At 56.0% G+C, this 23,499-nt stretch overlaps 1 protein-coding gene across 4 annotated transcripts; it reads right to left on the reverse strand.

The window, feature by feature from the left end:
- Positions 1–4,210: 4,210 nt before the first annotated feature.
- On the reverse strand, positions 4,211–13,918 carry BBC3 (BCL2 binding component 3). Of its 4 annotated transcripts, none has more exons than XM_047791755.1 (4): positions 13,838–13,918; positions 9,591–9,879; positions 8,003–8,193; positions 4,211–5,312 (listed from the first exon to the last, which is right to left on the reverse strand). In XM_047791755.1, the coding sequence occupies exons 1-4, from the start codon at positions 13,838–13,840 to the stop codon at positions 5,196–5,198; spliced, it is 600 nt and encodes a 199-aa protein (XP_047647711.1). In that variant the 5' UTR covers positions 13,841–13,918; the 3' UTR covers positions 4,211–5,195. The 4 variants fall into 4 exon arrangements, with proteins under 4 accessions (XP_047647711.1, XP_047647710.1, XP_047647712.1 ...); XM_047791754.1 differs by lacking the exon at positions 13,838–13,918 and adding an exon at positions 13,764–13,831; XM_047791756.1 differs by lacking the exon at positions 13,838–13,918 and adding an exon at positions 12,578–12,874.
- Positions 13,919–23,499: the final 9,581 nt, after the last annotated feature.

Here is a 23,499-nt window from a genome sequence, read left to right on the forward strand (position 1 = left end):
AGAGGTCTAATACACATGCGATTGGAGCCCCAGAAGGAGAGGAGTGAGAGGATGGGAAAGAAAAATATTTAAGTAAATAACAGCCTAAAGGGAGTTCCCTGGTTAGTGGTTAAGACTTGGTGCCTTCACCACTGCAGCCCGGGTTCAATCCCTCACTGGAAACAGATATCCCGGATCAAGCTGCTGCACATTGTGGCAATAATAATAATAAAAATAATGGCCTAAAATTTCTGAAGTTGGGTGAAAGATAACAAATTTACAGACTTGAAAAGCTCAACAAATACCAAACTGCCTAAACGCATCATAACCAACTTGAAAACCAAAAATGAAGACAAAAATCTTGAAAGCAGCTTGACAAAAAGGACACATTACAAACCGGGGAACTGATCCAAATGATCTGATCGTGGATTTCTCATCAGAGACAGAGGAGGAGGAATTCTCTGATGGCCTAGCAGGTTGAGGCTCCTGTGTTCTCACCGCTGTGGCTCTGGTTGCTCCTATGTGGCGTAGGTTCAATCCCTGGCCCAGGAATTCCCACGTACTGCCTGTGTGGCAAAAAAAGAAAACAAACAAAAGAGAGAACCTGAAATAAATGTTGCACCTCTCATTAAAAAAAAAGAAAAAAGAAAAAAAAAAGGCCAGAAGCCACTGAGACTATCTTTAAAATGCTGAAAGGAAATTGTCAACCCCCGGATTCGACAAACAGTGAAAACAGGTGTTTTTAGATAAAGAGAATTTTTTGCCAACAGAAATACTCTATACAAAATGTGAGTGGGAGTTTTTCAGGATTAAGGGAAGTTATCCCAGGATAAGCTTGGAAGACCAATGGGAATGGTAAATAGAAAAATTAGGAGTTCCCCTCGTGGCGCAGTGGTTAACGAATCCGACTAGGAACCATGAGGTTGTGGGTTCGGTCCCTGCCCTTGCTCAGTGGGTTAACGATCCGGTGTTGCCGTGAGCTGTGGTGTAGGTTGCAGACGTGGCTCGGATCCCGAGTTGCTGTGGCTCTGGCGTAGGCTTGGCAGCTACAGCTCCGATTGGACCCCTAGCCTGGGAACCTCCATGTGCCGCAGGAGTGGCCCAAGAAATGGCAAAAAGACAAAAAAAAAAAAATTTGAGCAGTTCTTTTGTGGCACAGCAGGTTAAGGATCTGGTGTCACTGGTGTGAGAGTTTGATGGCCCTGGGAGCTTCCACATCCTGTGAGTGCAGACAAAAAAAATTTTAAGGGTATTTTTTTCTTTCTTTTTTAATCTTTTCATGGCTGCTCCTGTGGCATATAGAAGTTCCCAGGCTTGGGGTCGAATCAGAGCTGCAGCTGAGGCCTACACCACAGCCACAGCAACACTGGATCCAAGCTACATCTGAGATCTACACCACAGCTCTTGGCAATGCCGGATCCTTAACCCGCTGAGCAAGGCCAGGGATTGAACATACATTCTCACATAGACAACATCAGGTTCTTAACCCACTGTGCCACAGTGGGAACTCTTTTTTTTTTTTTTTCCTTTTAATTTCTTAGAAATATATGTGTGAGTGTATAAAGCAAAAGTTTAATAATTGGGAGTTCCCGTCGTGGTGCAGCAGAAACGAATCCGACTAGGCACCATGAGGTTGTGGGTTCGATCCCTGGCCTCGCTCAGCAGGTGAAGGATCCAACATTGCTGTGAGCTGTGGTGTAGGTCGCAGATGCAGCTCAGACCCTTTGTTGCTGTGGCTGTGGCATAGGCCGGCAACTTCAGCTCCGACTCGACCCCTAGCCTGGGAACCTCCCCATATGCCGTGGGTGCGGCCCTGAAAAGACAAAAGACAAAACAAACAAAAGTTTTATGATTGTCTTGTGGAACCTGTAAGGTGTGTAGATGTGACCCATGCAACAATTATAGCAGGACATGATGGGACGAGTAGAGGGTTCCTGGGCAGAGTTACTACATTGCATGTGAAGTGGCCCAATAGTCTAAATAGGCCATGAGTAGGTAAGGTTGTGTGTTATCCCTAGAGCAGTACTAAAAAACATTGCCGAAGCACCAGAAGATAGAAAAATTCTTAAAAAGTATTCCACGAGTTCCCATTGTCGAGCATTGGAAATGAATCTGACTGGTATCCATGGGGATGCAGGTTCTATCCCTGGCCTTGCTCAGTGTGTTAAGGATCCAGCATTGCCGTGACCTGTGGTGTAGGTCACAGACGCAGCTCAGATCCTGCTTTGTTGTGGCTCTGGTGTAGGCCGGCAGATGCAGCTCTGATTGGACCCCTATCCTGGGAACTTCCATATGCTGGGGGTCCAACCCTAAAAAGAAAAAAAAAAAAGTATTCAAATAATCCAAGAAAAGGCAGGAGAGGAAACCAGAAACAAAAAACAGGACAAACAAAACAAATTAAGTGATAGAGGTCACGCAAGCAGATCAGCAGTTCCAGGAACTGTTCCTGGAGGCTGTTGGTGGCAGAAGGAGGAAGCATCCTCTGCCAGGAGAGCAGGTCAGGCCGCAGTGAGGGCCAAGCGGAACTTCGTTGCCAGACGGCTGAGTGGGAATGCAGCCCTTCTGCCCCCTGTGGCCCTGGGCTCTGTGCACAAGTAGATAGAAAATTGGGAGTTCCCTGGTGGCAGTTAAGGATCTGGTGTTGTCACTGTTGTGGCGCAGGTTCGATTCCTGGTCCAGGAACTGGTCTATGCCGTAGGCGTGGAAAAAAAAAGAGGGAATAATATCATACAATGAACACTTGGTGTTCTGTACTCATAAAGAACATTGGTGATGTTCTAGCTCACGCCGGTAACCTCTGGCTATTGCTTGGTTGTATGACAGGCTGACATGATTTACCCTTCCAAGTCCTGTAGAACTTGGCGACTTTGCGCATTGCCACTGCCCGGACACCTGTGCCCATCCACTGCTAAGGGAGACACCCAGGAAGGCACATGCGCCCATAGGTACGGACATCCTCAGCTTGATGAGGTTTTGCCAAATTCCTCTCCCAGGTGATGGTTCCCGTTTCCCTCACCCTGGCCTTTTAGGGGGGCCGTTTCTCCTGATCTTCCCCTTTGGCAGTGAAGACAGCCAGTAGGGGCAGAGCTGGGGTATGAACCTGTGTCTGCACCCATCCTGTATGCAAGATGGCATGGGAAAAGCATTAGGCCGTTTGCCCTGTTTTCTGGAAGATAACAGTAGACGCTCCCTTCTTTATATTAATTCCACACAGGCTTTTTTTTTTTTTTTTTTTTTTTTTTGCTTTTTAGGGCCACACCTGCAGTATACGGAAGTTCCCAGGCTAGGGGTGGAATTGGAGCTGCAGCTGCCAGCCTACATCGCAGCCACGGCCACAGCCATGCCACATCCCAGCCGCGTCTGCAACCTACACCATGGATCAAGGTAACACTGGATCCTTAACCCACTGAGCCACAAGGCCCAGGATCAAACCCACCTCCTCATGGATACTAGCCAGATTCATTAACCACTGAGCCACAACAGGAATCAACAGAGGCTTTTGCTGGCAGGCACTGTGTCAGGCCTTAAGGTTAGAGTGTGATGTGGATAAAACTGCTTGGGTGCCAGCTGAAGGTACTGTCCCACACCTCACCTCTGCCTCCCCGAGGGCAGGGACCAGGTTTGTCTCACAGGTGACACATTCCCCAGGACTCCTCAGGGTGGTAGGTCTAAGCTACAGGTCATTCATTCATTCATTCATATTTAACCTCCCTACATACTTTATCCAGTGGGGAGAAAGCAAGTAGAAAGCCCTCCAAAACCCTTATCTTCACGGGACTCTGCTTTTAGTGGGGGCTGAGCAGGGTACGTGAAAGCTGGGTGCACACGGCAGCACCTGAACCTTCCTTTAATTTCAGCTACAGGAGTTCCTCTCGTGGCTCAGTGGAAACAAATCTGACTAGCATCCATGAGCTGGGTTCGATCCCCGGCCTCATTCAGTGGATTAAGGATCTGACATTGCTGTGAGCTGTGGTGTGGGTCCCAGTTGGGGCTCAGATCCCACATTGCTGTGGCTGTGGTGTAGGCCAGCACCTGCAGCTCTGATTCGACCCCTAGCCTGGGAACCTCCATATACCACGAGTGTGGCCCTAAAAAGCAAAAAAAAAAAAAAAAAAAATCCAGCTACAAACAGCCTAGGGTGCTCCATGTACCACCCCTCCCACCCTGTCCCAGCAGGGGTCACAGGCTCTGACCAGGCCCCACTTCAGGGAAAGAGGGCAGAAAGAGTATCCACTGTTCCAATCTGATTTTATTGAAAAGGAAACATACAAAAATCATGTACAAAAAAAATTAACCGAACATGTACAGAAAATTCATTCCGGTATCTACAGCAGCGCATATACAGTATTTTACAGGCTGGGCCATCCCTCCCCACTCCCAAACTCCTCCCTCTTCTGAAATTCCCCCCCTCCCTGACTCCCCGTCTTCCCCCCAGCGCTTCGCCCTGGGGACTAAGGCTGGGGCGGTTTCCGCCGAAATATCCCACCCCCCAAATGAATGCCAGTGGTCACACGTGCTCTCTCTAAACCTATGCAATGAGATTGATGGGGGCGGGGGGTGGTCTCGGGCAGAGCACAGGCTTCACAGTCTGGGCCCCTCCTGGCCACCCCCAGATGAAGGTGAGGCAGGCGTGCCCACCACCTGCCGGCTGGCTCAGGGAAGATGGCTGGGCGCCGGGCTGGGGCCGCCGGCAGAGGCACCCCACTCTCTGGCTCCAGGAGGCTAGTGGTCACGTTTGGCTCATTTGCTCTTCACGGGCCCCCTCCCCAGGAGGAGGGGGGGAAGCACCAGGGGCCTGAGGCCAGGCCCAAAGTGAAGGAGCACCGGGAGAGAAACACCCTCCCCCCAGTGCCACCCCTGCAGCTGGAACGGGCAGCCAGCACCAGCAGCCTTTCCTGAGATGGTGGTGGGCGGCAGAGGCGGGCGGCTCAGTCCCCACCCCCTCGGTCACTGCCGCCTACGGTCCGTCAGCCCTCTCTCCCCTGGCTTCTCTCTCAGCCAGGGCCCCTGGAGTCCACGTCTCCGTGTCAGGGCGCCCCGGGCTAGGCCAGGGCTGGGTCTGGAGTGGTGGCCCCAGCCCGACCCTGGGCCAGGCAGGGCTGGGAGTCCAGTATGCTACATGGTGCAGAAAGAGTCCCCTGCTCTGGCCAGGGCGTCAGGAGGCAGGAGGGTCCTGCCCCCCAGGTCCCCGACGTCCACCGGGCGGGTGCAGGCACCTAATTAGGCTCCATCTCGGGGGCTCCACGGCCCCTGGGTAAGGGCAGAAGTCCCATGATGAGATTGTACAGGACCCTCCAGGGCGAGGGGCGGTGTCGCTGCTGCTCCTCTTGTCTCTAGGCAGAAAGAGAGAGAAGCGGACGTCAGAGCAGGCTTGTGACGGTGGTGTCGGTGGTCAGGTGGAAGTGAGGGATGAGGCGTGGTCCTCAGAGGGAGCTCCACCATCACCAGCCTTCTGAGCTCAGCACTGTTGTTATTATTATTATTATTATTATTATTATCTTGGCTGAGACATGTAGCAGCTTCATTCAGGAGCTCAGCTCCCAGACCAGGAACTGAACCTGGGCCGCAGTGATGAAAGCACCAAATCCCAACCACTAGATCACCAGGGATCGCCACCATTATTACTATTATTATTATTATGTCTTTTTAGGGCCGTACCCACAGCATATGGAAGTTCCCAGGCTAGGGGTCGAATCAGAGCTGCAGCTGCCGGCCTACGCCACAGCCACAGCAACACCAGATCTGAGCCATGTCTGCCACCTACACTGCATGATCCTTAACCCCCTGAGCAAGGCCAGGGATTGAACCTGCATCCTCATGCATACTAGTCGTGTTTGTTAACCACTGAGCCACAACGGGAACTCCTCCCTCGTTATTATTGTTAATCGGGTCCAAATCCCAGCTTCTCTACCCACCGTGGGCCAACATCATCCCCTCATCCGGAGCATGCGAGGAGGACAGAGAGGATGTAGACAGAATGGCCCCAGCGCATCGCATATTAGCTGTGACCTCCTAGGCCCTGAGTTACCCAACCAGAGTCACAGGAGTGGGAGGGGTCAGGGGGTGGGGCTGCACTGCAGCCCAGTGCCCTCCCATCAAAGGCTGGTGAGACAGAAAAGGGAGCAGTGAGCCCATAGCTTCAGTGATTCTAGAACAATCTGTGGAAGAACTGGGAACGATTCCCCATCTGTGCTGAAGCTGCACAAAAGTATGTCCAGGCACAGCTGAGCCTGTGCCTGCTCCCCAGGGGTGGCAGGATGAAGGCTTGGGGCGGCCTCGAGGAACCTGCTAGTTCCAAAATGCTGGAAAAAGGGGAATGAAGGAAGCTAGATACAAGACAAGGCTGCCCACCCATAAATAGTAAAGGCAATACCAACAACTTAGGACCAGTTCTAATACTCTCCTGCTGCTTGTACTGAGTGTATGGCCAGGCTCTGTGCAGGACCCACCTGACATCCCCACAACATGGGAAGGGGAAACCCATTTTACAGATGCAAACAAGGTCAAGTAAACCATCCTAAATGATCCCAGTCGGTACTTGGGGGTGGGCTGCCTGGTACCAGCCTGCCTCTTCACTCCCCACCAAGTTCTACAGCCAGGAGAAGGTGGCAAACAGGGCCCATCAGATTGGCATATTTTATTTTATTTATTTTTGCTTGTTAGGGCCACACCCAGAGCATCTGGAGGTTCCCAGGCTAGGGGTCCAATCAGAGCTACAGCTGCCAGCCTACACCACAGTCACAGCCACGCAGAAGCAGAGCCACCTCTGTGACCTACACCACAGCTCACGCCATGCCAGATCCTTAACCGACTGAGTGAGGCCAGGGATCGAACCCACAACCTCATGGTTCCTAGTTGGATTCCTTCCCACTGAGCCACAAAGGGAACTTGAGATTGCCAAATTCTAGTTAAAAGCCTGCTGCTGTTCTACTGCTGTGGAGCGCCACCTGGCTCAGCCACCTTGGTAAGCAGGCTCATGGTCCTTCAGTAAGGCTGAGGGCCAGCCCACCACCCAGCTGTCTACTCTGGAGGCACACCTGTGCAGCTGGAGATGTGCATTTACTGGAAGAGTGAGGGTGGGGGCAATAAAAAAAGTGGAGAAACTGCTTAAAAATCCTAAATTCCTATCAATGCGAAAATGAACAAGGTAGCTATATGTTGACCCAATAGAATGGTACATAGCAGTGATAGCGAATGAACTAAATACAGCTCTTTTGCCCATATGGATGAATCTCAAGCCTAACATGGAAAAGTTTGGAGAAGAACACACACTATACCACCTATATTAAGTCCAAAACGCCCCGACAAGCCTAAGCATTGTTTTCGGCCTGTTAAATATATAGTAAAAGAATCACCATCTGCAGAGAAATGGGACAAGCCCATTTGGGAAGTTTCCTTTGGAAGAGGGGAGGGGGAAAGGGTCATGGGGGGAAACAAGGGGCTTCACAACATCCGGTTTTTGTTTTTCTTTCAATAAGCATGCAATTTGGGTGTAATGTTCATGTTGGACAGAGCTGGGTGGTGGGCGCCCTGGTTCTTGTTATTCTCTTCACCGCCGTCGGCAGTAAGTGCTTGGTTTTAATGAGAGGGCTGGCAGCGGGCCTTGGGGGCGGGGCCTCCAGCGGGGCGGAGCTCCCGGGCCCGCCCCCGGCCCTCCAGGGAAGCGGGGTGGCGCGCCGCTGGCGGGCGCGGCCGCGCCGCGGCTGCTGACTCACCGGCTATAAATAGCCCGGGATATATGAGCCGCTCGGCTGAGCGCCGCCCTCAGTTCTCGCGGCCGCCGGCCCCGGGCACGCCACGCCGTAGCGCTCGAGGCTGCCCCGGCCCTGGCCCTCGACCCGGCGGTGCCAGCCTCAGCGGGGGCCTTACGGCGGCTCCGCGGACAGGCCGCCCCTCCCACCTGTCTGTCCCCAGCGCGACCCCGCCGCGCAGGGCAGCAGCTGCCGCACATCTGGCTGGGTCGCCCCCAACCCCCTCCCCGCGGGAAGTCCCACCTGCCGTCTACCCCTCCCCCAGCACTCACCCGCCGCTCGTACAGCGCGTTGAGATCGTCAGCCATCCGCCGCAGCTGGGCCCCAATCTCTCGGGCCCACTGCTCCTCCTCCCCCCGGATTCCCGGGGCTGCTTGGGTGGGGCCGCCCGCCAGGGCCCCCGGAGCGCTGGGCACTGGCGATTCCAGGTGCTGCTCCGCCGGCGAGAGTGAGGGCTGAGGACCTGGGAAAAGCCGAGGGGCGTGGTCAGCACCCATCACCTCTCTAGGTCCCGGGTGTGTCCTAGGGAGGGACCAGTTAGCCACAGCCTGCTTCTCCCTCTTCCAGCCGCCTGATTTATCTGCCCCGCCTCATTTCTAGAGATTCTATTTTCCCCAAGAGCCAGAAGTCTCAGCTCCTTCTCAGGCAAAAAAGAGGTCCTGGGGAGGCCTCCCTGGGGTCACCTGTCCAGCAAGCCACCATCCTACCACCCGTGATAGTCGGGAATTGCTGCTTCTTATCCGACCTAAGTACTTGTCTTCCAAAACGAGGCCAAACTTTGGCTGCTCCACTTAGCAGATGGGGAAACTGAGGCTCGCCCTAAGAAGTGGCCCAAGGTCACACAGGGATACAGTGACTACTACACCCAGAGTCACAAGCCTCAGGTCTCCTGCCCTCTAGTGTCCAACCACAGTGAAGCCACACCCCCGGATGTGGCGGAGGCCTGAAGACCGCAAGGCCAGACTGTGGCTGCCTCTGAACACAGCATCCCCAACCCCGGGGCGGGGAGTGGGGGAGAGGCCTTGCTGCCTCCCCGCTACACACACACCTTCTGAGCTCCTCCGGTGTCTCTTTATCCCTCCTGTCGCACCAGGTCCCCGCATGAAGGATCCCTAAGACCTCAAATCGCAACCTCAGTTTCCACACCTGTGACTCTAGTCTCTGTCGTCAGGGAACTGAGCCCAGGAACTTTTCTCTCTGGACCGCTCTGGGCTCCGGGGGTGGGGTGGAGGTGGACGAAGGGAGGGGAACCCTGACAGTCTCTCCCTTGCCCCCGAGTGCGCTGGCTGGGATGGGCTAGCTGGGCACCACAGAGTTAATAGCCCATCAGGCAGGGGACCTTTAACCCTTCCCTCCCCAAGATCCGCCCCCCTGGCCTTTTCGCAGCACAACGGCCCCTCCCCCCTCTCCTTCCTGCTCCTGGGCTGCAGAGAGGGCGGGCCCTGGCCAAAGAGATGCAGATAAAGGCAAAAGGCTACCCTCGACCCCTCCCCAAAGTCCTGAAGTGACAGTCCTCTCTGCCCACACTGTCTCCAACTACAGTCCTCAGGGGGGGTTCAGGGGGACCCAGAGCCAGGAGGAGGGTGGTGGGAAACAGCTGTTGCCCCAGGCCCGGAAAGGGCCGTGGGCTGCAACTCGGGACTTGCAGTCAGATTCCAGGAGGGACTTCCCACTTGGCCTCCCCCCACCCCCAGCCTCCCACTCCTTCTTCCTGCTTCTTGCAACACAAAGACCACACTGGCCACACCCTCCCCGTGGCCCGGCCAGCTCGCCACCTCCCCCCTCCCGCTCCCACTTCTCCCGTTCCTCTGTGTCTCTCCGTCCTGGTCCCAGCATCCCTGGTGCGGGGCGAGCACTCACCGTCGGGGCGCGGGCCTCGGGGCCGGCTGCGGGGACCCCCAGGCCAGCGGGGGCCCCCCAGGGCGGCGGTGACGGCGGGCAGGGCGGTGGGGGCGCAGAGGTAGGCAGCGGGCAGCAGGGTGGGGGCGGCGGGGGCGGCAGGCAGACCGGGTTCGCAGAGGCCGCAGGACACGGCGGAGGGCACCAGGCGGCTGAGGGGGAAGGGACGCGGGCCGTCGCGGGCCAGGCCCTCTACGGGCTCCGGGGAGCTGCCCTCCTGGCGTGCTCGGGCCATGGCGCTCCCTGGGGCCTGCAGGACAGGACAGAGGGGCGCGGTCAGCCGAGAAGTGCAGGGGGCATCAGGCCGGCCCCCAGGACACCCCCCTCCCTGGGGTACACAGGGCACCCCACTCCTGAACCCAGGCATGAGCACACGTGGCAGGCAGGGAAGCCCAGGGCTGGCACCCACAACACACACAAGGCCCAGATGGAGGGGAGGCAGGTGAGAAGGCCCCAAGAGACACGCCCCCCCCATGGTGGGGGGGCTGACCCAAGGCACTGGCTGGCCAGCACAACCTCCCACAAACACGGTCATGGGCACACAGGAGGGATGAGGAGGCACACGATGGCTCTCATGGCAAGAACAAGGGCTCACGCAGGACCTAGACTTGTGGATCTGTCAGATATGCATGTGTAGGAGGGCTGACAGCCCCACAACACAACCTCACAGGACCTGGGACTCACACAGGGCCTGGGCTGCTGGGGTCAGCTTTCCGAACACAGTGATGGGCACGCACAGAGGGCAGCCAGGCACTGTGATGGCTCCCACAGCACACACGGGGACTCAAGCAGGACCCAGATGGAAGGGACTTATTGGGGGCGTGTAGGGAGGGTACACAACACACACATTAGGGCTCACACAGGACTGGCCAGCTTGACCTCCCACCTCCTCTCCCATTTGGACAGAAACACTGAAACGGCCCCAGGCTCAGACATTGCTACTCTGTACCCAGGACACACACACAAACACTGACCAAAACGTAGACATACACATGCACACAGACCACCGGAAAAGTGAGCCACACAATCCATGCTGTCTGGGGCAACCCGTCCCCTCCATCCCGTACACACATACACAAACTGTCAAGACCTCACCCACTGGACACACGAGGCAGCCATCAGACAGAGACACACTCTAAATAGGCACTACCACACCTCTCAAACACACATGCCCCTCCCCACAATACACAAAATAGGGAAGACCTACACCCCTCAGGACCCACACACACATCAGCACAAAACAGACCTCCATGGACACACACGGACCAACACAACTGAAACACACCCAGTTGTCACTAACTCTCAGCCTGACACACTTAAAGCAGGCACACACAGACACATGTCATCAGATTCAGATGCATCACCGCATGCCGGCAACAACACACAGACGCAACAGCGGAACAGCAGACATCAACCCACCCTCTTTCTCCAACCTCAAAACACCATCACCAACTGTCAGCCCCAGGGACACACACACACACACTAACTAATCCCACTGCCCTGGCAGCACGCACACCTAGAGCACCCACAGAAAACACTGGTCTCACGTGACTGACATAAACACTACACACACGCAGCCCACATGACACACACGAGCCAGCCGATCACAGAGACAAGCCCGTCAGAGCCAACACACACGCACACACACACTGAGGCTCAGACACGGACCGACCTGTACAAGAGGCTGCCAGCAACACCCACTGACTGCTCTGCTCAGACCCCACAGAACCAGCCGAGGTCCTTAATTCCCAGACAGCGATGCCAGACACACAAGCCAAACACAGACCGAGACAACCCCCCACCATCCACCCGGAGACACACACCACACAGAACTCACACAAATACCTGGGCAGAACACACATGATGCTCTTCGGCAAGTACACCATCGCAAACACTGAGCTGAGCCCCGTGCCCTGCAGACAGACAGACGGTCCACACAGGCAAGACACACAAGCACACACAAACACAGCACATCGGGCAACACACACACGCATAAACACACCAACAGCTCACTCAAGCAACACACCAACACACTAGGACACACGCGGGCAACACAGACCTACAGAATCACCCTCAACCAGCACACACAGACAACTCTCACAGAGAACACACACACACACACACACACGCAGAGGTACACCACACATAAACAGCACCCCCCCCTCAAGCGCGGCGTACACAGAGAACCCTACGCAAACACACAGGGACAGGGCATACGCTCCGACGGGGACACAGCCCCAACATTTCCCGGGACCGATACAACCACTCCCCGCACACCCCAGCACAAACTCGGAGCCAGACACCCGCACACACCCAGGCGAGACACCTGCAGATCCACAACCCCGCACACGCGCGCTCCCACGGCGGGCCCAGACGCCCCCCTGCGCTGTCACAGCCCCCCCCAACCCCGCCGCCGCCACGTGCGCCCGCCCCGCCCGCCAGGCGAGCGCGGGGCCAATAACCGGCTGTTGCTGGGGCGCAGCCCCCGCCCGCAGGAGCCTCAGACTCCACGGCCCGCGAGCCGCCCCCTGTCGCCGCCCCCAACGGGCGCGCGCCCGGGGTGTGGCCGCCCCTCCACGCCATCCCCCCCCCCCAACCCCGCCCCTCCCGGACTGCAGGGGCCGGGGCAGTCGGGGTCGACTCACTTCCCCGGGGCCTCACTGGCCGCCAGGGGGCGCTGCCGAGCCCGCACCCCATTGTTTGTAAACAAACCCGCCAGACCGCTGAGGCACCTGCGCTCTCGGACCCTTAGTGCCTCCCGCCCAGCAACCCCAGCCCAGGGTGCCTCGTGGAGGTGGAAGGCAAGGAGAGAGAAAGGCACAGTGTGGGGACACAGCCCCCTCCCCCCGATCCCACTGCTCTCCGAGTGCACTACCGCCACCTCCTCCAGGGAGCCCACCGGGCCTGGCCAATCGCGGCTGGCGGAGGGTCGGGGTGGGCACACTCACCCCGGGGGCATGAACACGCCGGAGGGGACGATGATGGGGGGCGGGCGGCTTCCTTCAGGAGGGCGCGCCCGCTGAGCGCCGCTCGCTGCGGCGACTGTTGCTGCGGTGGCGACTGCTGCTGCTGCTCTAACTGCAGTGGCTGCTGCTGTTGCTGTTGTAGCGGCGGCTGCTCCTCGGGCCGCAGGCGCGTCTACGTCCTGAACGCCGCTGCTGCTGATTTCGCTGCCGCCGCCGCCGCCGCCTCCAGGCGCCCTCTCGCATGTGGCTCGCGCCGCGTCTCAGGCCGCCGGTCGGATCCCGGGCCCGCTCAGCGGCCGCCCCGCCCCCGCCCCCGCCCGGCGGGTCCCACGCCCCGCCCCTCGTGACGTCACGGCCCCGCCCCCCCGCTCGCCCGCCGTGGACAAGTCGGGACTTGCAGGCGCGCGCCGCGCCCCCTACCTCGGAGCCGGGGGTTTCCCTGCAGCCGGGGACGGGGCAGGGCCTCTCCCCCGCGCCGAGGCGCAGCGATCCCGCCGCGCTGATGGCAGGACAGCCGGACACACACGCACTGACACGCTGACTGGGACCCGCAGACACACACACCTAGAGACTTGTCTGCTGCCTGACCGCCTGGCGCTCCAGGGTACACAAAGTCACGTGCTGACAGGGCACGGAGACACGCCGACTCGCAGACACACCCTGGACAGGGGCGTGGACACACAAACTCACACACTGATGGAGCCCACACGCACGCACACACCCATCCAGACCCAAATACATAGCTGACTTGCTAACAGGATCGCTGGGACGGACGGAGTGACACAATGTCAGGGTCACGCAGTTGCACAAACACCCACACTGCTGAGCACGCCTGGGCCCACAAACCGACTCTGTTCACAAGCATTCCTACTGAGCGGGTACCCACAACACGCACAGTGGCGACAGGCCCACATAGACACAAGCCGAGGGCTTCTCAGGAAGTAGAAACTTCCTGACGAGTGCTGCTGGACAAACACGCAGGACACCTGTCACAGAGACACCTGGACACACGGCTTGATCTAGATGACAGGACCACAGGGACACACAGGAACACACCCCCAAGCCGGTTCCCAGCTGACACATTAAAACTCAGAAATTGCCCCTCACAGACACAGATCAATCAGACAGAAAAAAGACTGACCCCCAACAGACAGTCACAAAGTCACACCTGTGACAGGTTCCTGCTCACTGGCCCACTGATGGGACACGCTCCAGAAGCCATGCACCCCTGACCACACTCACCATGAATCTGGTGGGGGACCAGGGTGAGCAGAAAGCCCTGGGCACTGGGCACGGACATGCCCGGGCAGCCCCTGCACTGACTCTCGCTCGGTTTTCTGCCTTTTGGTTCCCTTTCCCTTCTCGGTTTCCCGTTGTCACTCCTTCCTGTACTCTGATGTAGTGACCTCCGTGACCCCACGGTGTCCCGCCCTCCCCCAGGGCTCTGGGGCTCCGTCGTCCCTGCACCTTTCATTCCCTCCATGTCACAGCCCAAACCAGACTGTGTCATCAGAGGGCCAGGGGCCTCTTGAGTGCTAAGTTCTGGGCTGGCCACGAAGTGGTGCCAGACCTGAGCAGAGGTGCACTTGTTCAGGCTCTCAAGCTCCGCTCTCTCCAGGACCAGACCCTTGGATTTTCCAAGAGAAGCAGAAAATGTTAAGATCTCACGTGTAATCCCCCTAATTTCAATACTGGGGACTAATTCAGCCTCCCTCTCCTTCTCTTCCTTTCCCTCATTCATTCCCTCATTCATTCATTCATTCACTCCCCCCTTCTTCCTCTCTTCCTTCCAGTGTTTTTCAAACTCTGGGTCATGACCCACATGCGCAAACCATGATTGTGGTTACTTTTGTGGATCTTTATTGTGTTTTATTCAAGTTTATTGAGATATATTTACATGCCATATAATTAAATTTTTAGGTGTATTTAGTGAGTTGGGACAAAAGCACATTATTGCACACTATCACAATCAAGATTTGGACAATTTCTGAAGTTCCCTAGTGGCTCAGCAGGTATTGTCAGCGCACTGGGTCTGGTTGCTGCTGTGACACAGGTTCGATCCCTGATCCATCCAGGAACTTCTGTGTGCCACAGGTGCAGGCAAAAACCAACCAAAAAAGCAAATTAGAATCTCATTTAAAACTCATGAAGTTGGAGTTCCCTTCGTGGCTCAGCAAGTTATGAACTCCACTAGTAACAATGAAGACATGGGTTCAATCGCTGGCCTTTCTCAGTGGGTTAAGGATCCGGCATTGCCATGAGCTGTGGCTTAGTTCACAGACGCAGCTCAGATCTGGCGTTGCTGTGGCTGTGGCATAGGTCAGCGTGGCTACAGCTCTGATTCGACCCCTAAGCCTGGGAACCTCATATGCCACGGATGCAGCCCTAGAAAGCAAAAAAAAAAAAAAAAAAATCATAAAGTCAAAGGAAAATATTGTTTGATGAAAATGTTTTTTATGATAGCAAACATACACCAAGTCACAGAGAAAGTGGCTGTGTTTCTGACTGTAGATCAAGTCTAAAGGCGTTTGAGAAATGCTGCCTTGGACATTTTTAAACGAGATCACGCACAGATGTCAGTGAGCACAACATCTCACACGTGGTGAGGTGTAACCTACTACAGGTTAGCCGTTATCACTAGCATTACTGCGTGTGGCAGTGAAGTTGGGAGAGGGGCTCATGGAGCAGACTGAACCCTTTATTCACTGATCAGTGCCCTAAAGCTGCTTCATCTAGGACTGGACACCAAGAGGCCAGATGTGCTAGAATATTCTTCTGAGAAGAAAATGAATGTGAAAGAATCTGGTTTGTTGCTGTGGCTGTGGTGTAGGCCAGTGGCTACAGCTCCAATTTGACCCCTAGCCTGGGAACCTCCATATGCCATGGGTGGGGCCCTAAAAAGACACCCCCCCCCAAAAAAAAAAGACAAAAAATGAATCTGGCTTGGTGGGTAGGGCTGAAAGCAGATGAGAGGGCCAAGGATCCACCAGACCATAAGCATTTGCTCCTTCCCACTATCTAGTCCATAAGCATTTGCTCCTTCCCACTATTGAGTCCAGATTCTTTTTCCAAATTCTGCCATTGTATCATCCCAGACCAGGGGTCTCAAACTTGAGAGCTAATATGAACTAAATGAGAGAAATGAGTCTGGTGTAATACAACAGGGCATGGTAGGGACTGTGGCTAAGTGAAGAAAGTCAAACAACAAAACAACAACAAAAAATCCTGTGTTCGCGGGAGTTCCCTGGTGACCTAGTGTTTAAGGATCTGTTGCTGTCACTTCTTTAGCTCAGGTCACTGCTGTGGTGTGGGTATGATCCCTGGCCTGGGAACTGCTGCATGCCACTGACACAGCCGAAACAAACAAACAAAAAACTCGTATTAAAAAAAAGAGAGAGAGAGAGAATCTGTGACTGGCTGAAGGGCTGCCTTTTCAAGACCCCTACTATAGGGGCTCAAAGAGGGAAAATCCCCAGCCTCTGTCTTCCAGACTCAATACCCTCCACCTCTACCCTGGCAGGTCTCCTGTGGGGCCAAGGGACTCCCTCGTCTAAGTTCCTGGAGGAGCATTCTGGGCCTCCCTCCAATCCTGCCTTTGGTCCCCGCTCCCCTGGGGAAGGACAAGGGGGTTCTGAAGATCTGAGGGGCCACCAATCCCTCTGACAGAAGATGAGAAGCAAAAACAAACAGACATACAAACAGAGAGACAGGAAGACTCAGATCAGGGGAGGGGAGGGAGTCGGAAAGAGAGAGTGGGAGAGACAGACAGAGAGCAAATGAGGGGGGTCACAGATGAGGTGGCTGGGGAGGGGTCAGGCTTGGTGGAGACCAGAATTTCTTTCTTTCTTTTTTCTTTTTGGGGCCACCCTCCCAAGGCATATGTCAAATCAGAGCTGCAGCTGCCAACCTGCACCATAGCCACGCCAACACCAGATCTGAGCTGCAATCTGCAACCTACGCCACAGCTCATGGCAACACCGGACCCTTAACCCACTGAGTGAGGCCAGGGCTAGGATTGAACCTGTATCCTCATGAATCCTAGTCAGGTTTGTTACCGCTGAGCCAGGACAGGAACTTCCAGGGTTTCTTAACCTCCATCCTACTGACATTTGAGGCCAGATGATTCCTTGTTGCAGGGGCTGTCTTGTGCTCTGTGGGATGTTTAGCAGCAACCTTGACCTCTGCCGCTAGATGCCAACAGCAACCCCTCCCTTTGTGATAATCAAAAAATGTCTCTAGGAGTTCCTGTTGTGGCTCAGTGGGTTAACCAACATAGTGTCCACGATGATGTGGGTTCGATTCCACATCCTCAGTGGGTTAAGGATCCAGCCCAGTGGATTAAGGATCCAGCGTTGTTGCAAGCTGCGGCATAGGTCATAGATGCAGCTCGGATCTGGTGTTGCTGTGGCTGTGGTGTAGGCCTGTAGCTGTAGCTCCAATTTTACCCCTAGCCTGGGAACTTCCACATGCCTCAGGAGCAGCCGTAAAAAGAAAATAAATAAATAGGGAAATAGGAGTTCCCGTCGTGGTGCAGTGGTTAACGAATCCGACTAGGAACCATGAGGTTGCGGGTTCGGTCCCTGCCCTTGCTCAGTGGGTTAATGATACGGCATTGCCGTGAGCTGTGGTGTAGGTTGCAGACGCGGCTCGGATCCCGTGTTGCTGTGGCTCTGGCGTAGGCCGGTGGCTACAGCTCCGATTCAACCCCTAGCCTGGGAACCTCCATATGCCGCGGGAGCGGCCCAAGAAATAGCAACAACAACAACAACAATAATAACAGCAACAAAAGACAAAAAAAAAAACCAAAAAACAACTCACAATCTCCCTTATAAGTTAAATAACAAATTGACAGCTATAAAAAAAAATAGGGAAATAAATACATAAATAAATTTATATTAAAACGATGTCTCTAAACACTGCCAAATATCCCCCCCGGCGGGGGGGGGGCAAAAATCACCCCTGGTTGAAAACCATTGACTAAAAGAAATCAATCAGGGTCTCCACTTCTGTGATCTATCCCCCCAAAGCCTGCAGGAAAGCTCATCCCAGAGCCAGAGCCCTGGGACTTGACGGCCTGAGTTAGAATTCCCAGCTCTGCCACCTTCTGGCTGTGTTACCTTGGGCAAGTGGTCTCATCTCTCTGCCTCAGTTTCCTCACCTGTGAGTTGGGACAGCACAGGTCCCTACCTCCTAGGATTTTGTGGAGTGAGAAGATTAATAAAAATAAAGCACTGGGGGAGTTCCCTGGTGGCTCAGTGGGTTAGGACCTGGCTCAGGTCGCTGCTGTGGTGCAGGTTGGATCCCTGGCCTAGGAAATTCCACATGCCGTGGGCGTGGTTTCATACAGACACACACACACACACAGAGCACTGGGGCCTTAACATGTATTAAGTGGGTCCTTAATGCATGCTACCTAGCATTACTACTGCTAGTGTGGGGGGCTATTGGTTCTCAGACTCCAAAGAAGGTCTTCAAGCTAAGACCTCATGTTGGAGCAGGGGTTTCAAACTGCACCTGCCGGCCAGCCACGAATGTGTTTCACTGGACCAGCACAGTTTCTCCATCACTTAACGCCTCTCGAAGGAACATTCCACACAGGGAACACAAGAGCATCCAGACTCTGGAGCAAGGCTGCCTGGGTTGCAGTAATGACGGTGACGAAGTCACTTTCTGCCCCTGTCTCAGTTTCCACGTGTGTATAAAGGGGATCACCATAGGACCCCAAATTAAATGTGCAGATCAAATGAGTTCCTATTTGTAATGCACGCAGAACAGTGCCCAGTAGTAGTTGGCTCCATGCAAAGCGCTGGTTAAAGAAAATAAATGTCCCAGCTAGTTTCCTGCAGACCCGCAACCTTCCCCAATGTCTTGAATGCCATTCTGGGGAAGGAGATTTCTCAGCACGGGAGAGGGAGTTGGGACGGACTTAACTTTTCACTGCAGGGCCTGAGTCCTGGCTTTCCACGGCGCGGAAGGGGCCTCCTGGGTCCCCTCAATGCAGCCGGCCTCTCTGGCCCGGAGGCTGGACTGGAGCCGGGTGGGGGCTGGGCGGGGGCGCCGGTGTCCGCAGGGTCCGAGCGGCCGGCGCGTGTGAAGGTTACCGCTCCCCGGCGGGGCGGGGGCCGCGCTCTGTTGCTGGGGTCTGCGGGGCCTGCCTGTGCCCGCGCCCCCCCTCCTTCCCCGCCAGCCAGTGAGCGGTACCCGCCGCCGTTGCCAGGGGAAACTCGCCGCCCCGTTACCCAGCAACAAGCCTGGCCCAACCAGGCGCGAGGACCCCCCAGGCCCCGCCCGCCGCTGCCCACCGCGTGCCCAATGCCAGGCGGGCAGAGCCGGCCCGGCTCCCGGAGACGGCGAGCGCGCTCATTGGCCGCCGCCGCGCCTACCCGCCCGGATCTGGGGGAGCCCTCGGCGCGGGGGGCGGGGAGTCGGGCCCCGGGGAGCTGCCGGGCTCACGGCCCGCAAGCCTGCGGCCGGCTGGGGTGAGGCCTGGGCTGGGCACTGCCCCCCCCGCCCCGCCCCCCGCGCCGCAGCCCGACCCCGTACTCGCACTTTCGGACGAGGATGGCACTTGGGTTGGGCAGGAAACAGGGGCCCGTGCGCGCGTCCAGTCCCTCCCCCAGGAAGGTACGCGACTAGAGTTGGCCTTGTGAAAACAGGGAGCAAACCTTCCCCTCCCAGAACACCTGAGCATCCTGACCTCGGGAAGACGGGCTGGTGGTCGGCACAACCCCTGCCCCCGCCCCCCCACCCCAACAGGATACAGGCATTACGGCTTTTAAAAACAGGCCGAGGATTTCCCCCCCGCCCCGGAAAAGGACTCAGGCATCCTGAGCCTATAAAAATAGGGGTGCCCTACCTCTCTCCGAAGGAACCAGGCATGCCCTGTCTTGTGAGTATGTGAAGACCCCCCCCCCCCAGGGCACGCTAGTTTCCCAGCCCCTGGAAACTAGGGTTGAGGATGCTCCTAGAAGGGGACCCGGGCGGGAGTGATTCTGGGTAAGTTCGAACCGAGCGCCCCACCCCCACAGGAAAGAGGGACTCAGGCCTTTGGGCCCCGAGGCACTGAGATGTCTCAGAGCCTCTGGGCATCCTATAGCCCCTCACCGTATTGATATTGGAAGACCCCCACTCACCCACACACACCTGTCACCAGACCCTCAGGTGTCCAGGTGTCCAATTCATCCAGATGACCACCTGCCCAGCCCCAAGGTGTAGACTGCTAGCTCCCACCCCCACCTCCCCCCACCCCCTCCTCTGAGCTGTTTTCCCCAAGGTCTAGCTTTTTGATTTCCCGGGACTCAGGCATCTGACCCCACAGCCACTCCCTCTTCTCCCCGGCACTGGCACGCAATGTCCCCCCTCCCCGCCCCCCAGCAACACTTGCCAAGAACCCAGAAGTCTAAGCCCCAAGGGTCTCAGACCCCCTCCTCCAGACCCCTGTCCAGGGGACCCAGTCCCTGGCAGTGGTGGCCCCTTCCCAGTCCTGGGGTCCTGGGATGTCCAGGACCCTACATCTGGAAAATCCGGTCCCCTAGTGTCTTCAGTTGGCCACCACGGATCCAGGACCGGGAGCCTCCGGCCTCCTGGGACCCTAATGCGAGCGCCTAGGCCGCCGCGGAGAGGCTCAGATTCCTCAGGCCCCCCCACCCCCTCCGCCCCCTCCCCCCCCAGGCAGCAGAGTCCCCAGCTCCAGACCCTCGTGAGTCCAGGTGCGGCCCGCCCCTACCCTGGTACCTGGGGGGGCGGAGTCGAGGATTACTCAGCCTCCAGAATGAGGCGATGACATCATCCTTGGGGGGGTTGACTAATGGCCGTGCGGGGGGGCGGGGAAGTTTACCCAGTAACAGCGGCTGCCGCGCGGCCCCGCCCCCAGGGAAGGGCCGGGAGAGGGAGGCAGAAGCAAGCACACGCTCACACACACACACACACACACACACACACACACACGCTCCCACTCAACATCGCTCCCCTCCCCCCGCAGCATCCCACAGCACACACATCTCACCGGGGCAAGGGCTGGGATAAGTGTGTGTGTGTGTGTGTGTGTGTGTGTGTGCTGGAGAGTTCACTGTAAGTCTGATGGGCCAGGGGGCTGTGTGTCAGGAGTCGACTTATGAGAGCTGCGGTTGTGTCAGGGCACTGTGTGTGATTGTGTCAGTATAATGCTGTGTATCAGTTGATTATGTGTGTCCGTGGGATGGTGTTGTGTGTCAGCAAGCTACGTTTGTCCCATAGCGCAGTCATGTGATTGTGTGTGGGCACACGATGTGATTGTGCGTCCGTGTGCTATTGTATGATGTTCAGGCATGTTGTGTGCGAATGTGGTAGTGTCCTTGTGTGCTTGTGTCCATGGGCTGTTTCGTGCAATGTGCTGGTGTGCATGGGTGAGGTGTTGTGTGTCCATGTGATTGTGTTTGCATGACAGTGGGATTGTAGACGTGTTGGAGTGAGCTTGAATGTTTAGCGGAAAGGTCTGTGGACATGCTGTCTTACTGTTGTGTTAGAGTGGTTGTAAGCATCCGTGTAACACGGCATGTCAATGTGGTTGTGTCACTGTGGTTGTGTATGTGCAACACTATGATTGTGTGTGTCCCACCAACACACACACACAGTGCTGTGTGTGGGTGGGATTGTGTGTGTGCACAATGCTGCACGTCCATGGGATTTTCTATGCCACTGTGTCGGTGGCAGTGTCATGTTGCGTTGTGTGTGGTGGGTATGTTGTATGTCACTGTGATGGTGTGTGCCCATATGCTTTGCTGTGATCGGGGGAAGATGTGCGAGTGTGTCACAGGCATTGTACATCTGGACAATGCTGTGTATAGAGGGCTTGTGTATGTGACACTGTTATTGTATCTGAAGTGTGTCTGTGGGACTGCATGCTACTGAGAGTGTGCATCTGTACAGTGCTATGTGTTCTTGTGATTGTGTATGTCATTGTAATTGTGTGTCACTGTGATTATATTTGTCAGGGTGATGTTGTGTGTCCATGGAACTGTATGTTCACGAGCCTGTGTGTGTCTGTGCAATGTTGTGTGTCACTGTGATTAAGTTGTGATTCTGTGTGTCACTGTGATAGCGTGAGTGTCAGGACCAACTGGCTGTGGGATTATGAGGTGTCAATGTGATTGTGTGTGTGTTACTGATATTGTGTGTTCCAGGAACAAAATCATGGAGATTGCCTGGGTCTGGGCAACAGTGGGTGTCAGTGTGGTTGTGTGTCGTTGTGATTGTGTGTCCGGGCGGTGCTGTGTGTCCTGGACCTACATCTGCGTCCTGAGATTTTGGGTCGGTGTGATGCTGTGGGTCTCTGCATGTTCCTGGGACCGTGTGTGTATGACACCGTGTGTGTCACTGTGATTGTGTGTGTGTGGGAAGGGGAAGGCGATGCTGCGTGTCCCTGGGACAGCGTAAGTGTGTGAGCCACTCTGATTGTGTGGCCGCGTGCTTCGCTGGGTGTCGGGGGAAGGTGCATCTCCAGGCCTCCTGCCCGAGTACAGCGACGCTGCTTTCTGATTGGCTGCGGCCTCGCCAGTGAGAAGCTGCGGAATCCTGCGGTAACTTGGTAACTCGGCCGCCGCCGCCGCCGCCGCCGCCGCCTCAGCCGGGATGAGTCGATTGGGAGGGGCCCCGCCCACGTCCCGCAGGGCCCGCCCTGGCGGGCGACCGTAACCCCGAGTGCTCCTCCCCGCGCCCCCTCTTCCCACTGGCTTTCCTCCTACCTGTCTGTACGGTGGTCCTTGACTCCATCTCCCTCACCTCTGCCTCTGCCTCTGCTTCCCCGTCTCTACCACTCGCCAGGACTCTCTCCGCCTCTGAGTACCCCCTGTTTGTCTTTCCCTATCTCTGTATCTCTGCCTGTCTCTTTCTCTTTTTGTCTGTTTCCCAGGTCCCAGCTCTGTCTCTCCAGCATCTCTCTCTCCTTGATCTCTCTCTCGCCCCATCTTTCTCTTCCTGTCTCCGTCTTTCCACCTTTGTCTCTCCAGAGACTTTCTCGGGCTGTCTCTCCTTTTCTCTGTCTCTCTCCCCCTCTCCTCTGTCTGTCTCCCCAACTTCGTCTTTCCCACGTCTCGTCTCTCTCTCTCTCTCTCCCTCCCTTCTCCACCCCGCCTCCCAACTACCACAGCCAAGCTCAGAATTCACTTTTCATTCTGCGGAGAGCGCAGGGGACCTTTCGCTACTTCATCCTCGCCCCTTACCAAAGGCCCAGACTCCTGGCAGCAGGCCCCACGCGGGGCAGACCTCAGGAAGGACTTCCCGCCCTGGTTCAGCAGTGGAGTTTTATCGCTCAGGCCAGGCAGAGGCCGGGCGGCCCCGTGGCTTCCGGAGGCGCCGGGCGGGATGAGCTCACTGCAAGTTGGCTTGGATTTCATCAGCTTCCTCTGCGGGAGTTGCCCCCGCTCCTCATCCCGCGCTGGCCGAGTCGGCGAATCCGCCGGGCTCTGCTGCCCCCGAGCGGCAAGAGGAGGAAGCGCAGGCGCCGTGTAAAAAATTCCACCTTCGCTGTTCACGATGTCACCAATTCATGAATGCTGCAAATACGAACCCATTTCAACCTCACGAGAGCCCCATGAGATAGGGACTATTTGAAATCCAATTTAAAACTGAGAAACTGAAGTCGGAGACTTGAGGTCAGCCGCCTGAGGTGAATGGAGTCCTTTGGAGGCTGACGTGGGCAGAGAAGGGAAATGCTTGTAATCACCAAGATGTCTGTGGTCATTTATTCTTATATTCATTCATTCATTCATTCATCAGAGATTCGAATCTCTGGGCCAGGAACTGTTGTAGGCATCGAGGACACAGCAGTGAACAAAACAAAAATCTCTGCCTTCCAGAGGCTGGGGGAGACAGATGCTGAATAATATAATTAACAATACAGAGTCTCAAAGTAGATAAAAGAAGCA

The sequence above is a fragment of the Phacochoerus africanus genome, chromosome 8 (assembly GCF_016906955.1).
Source record: "Phacochoerus africanus isolate WHEZ1 chromosome 8, ROS_Pafr_v1, whole genome shotgun sequence".
In the NCBI taxonomy this organism is placed as follows: Eukaryota; Metazoa; Chordata; class Mammalia; order Artiodactyla; family Suidae; genus Phacochoerus; species Phacochoerus africanus.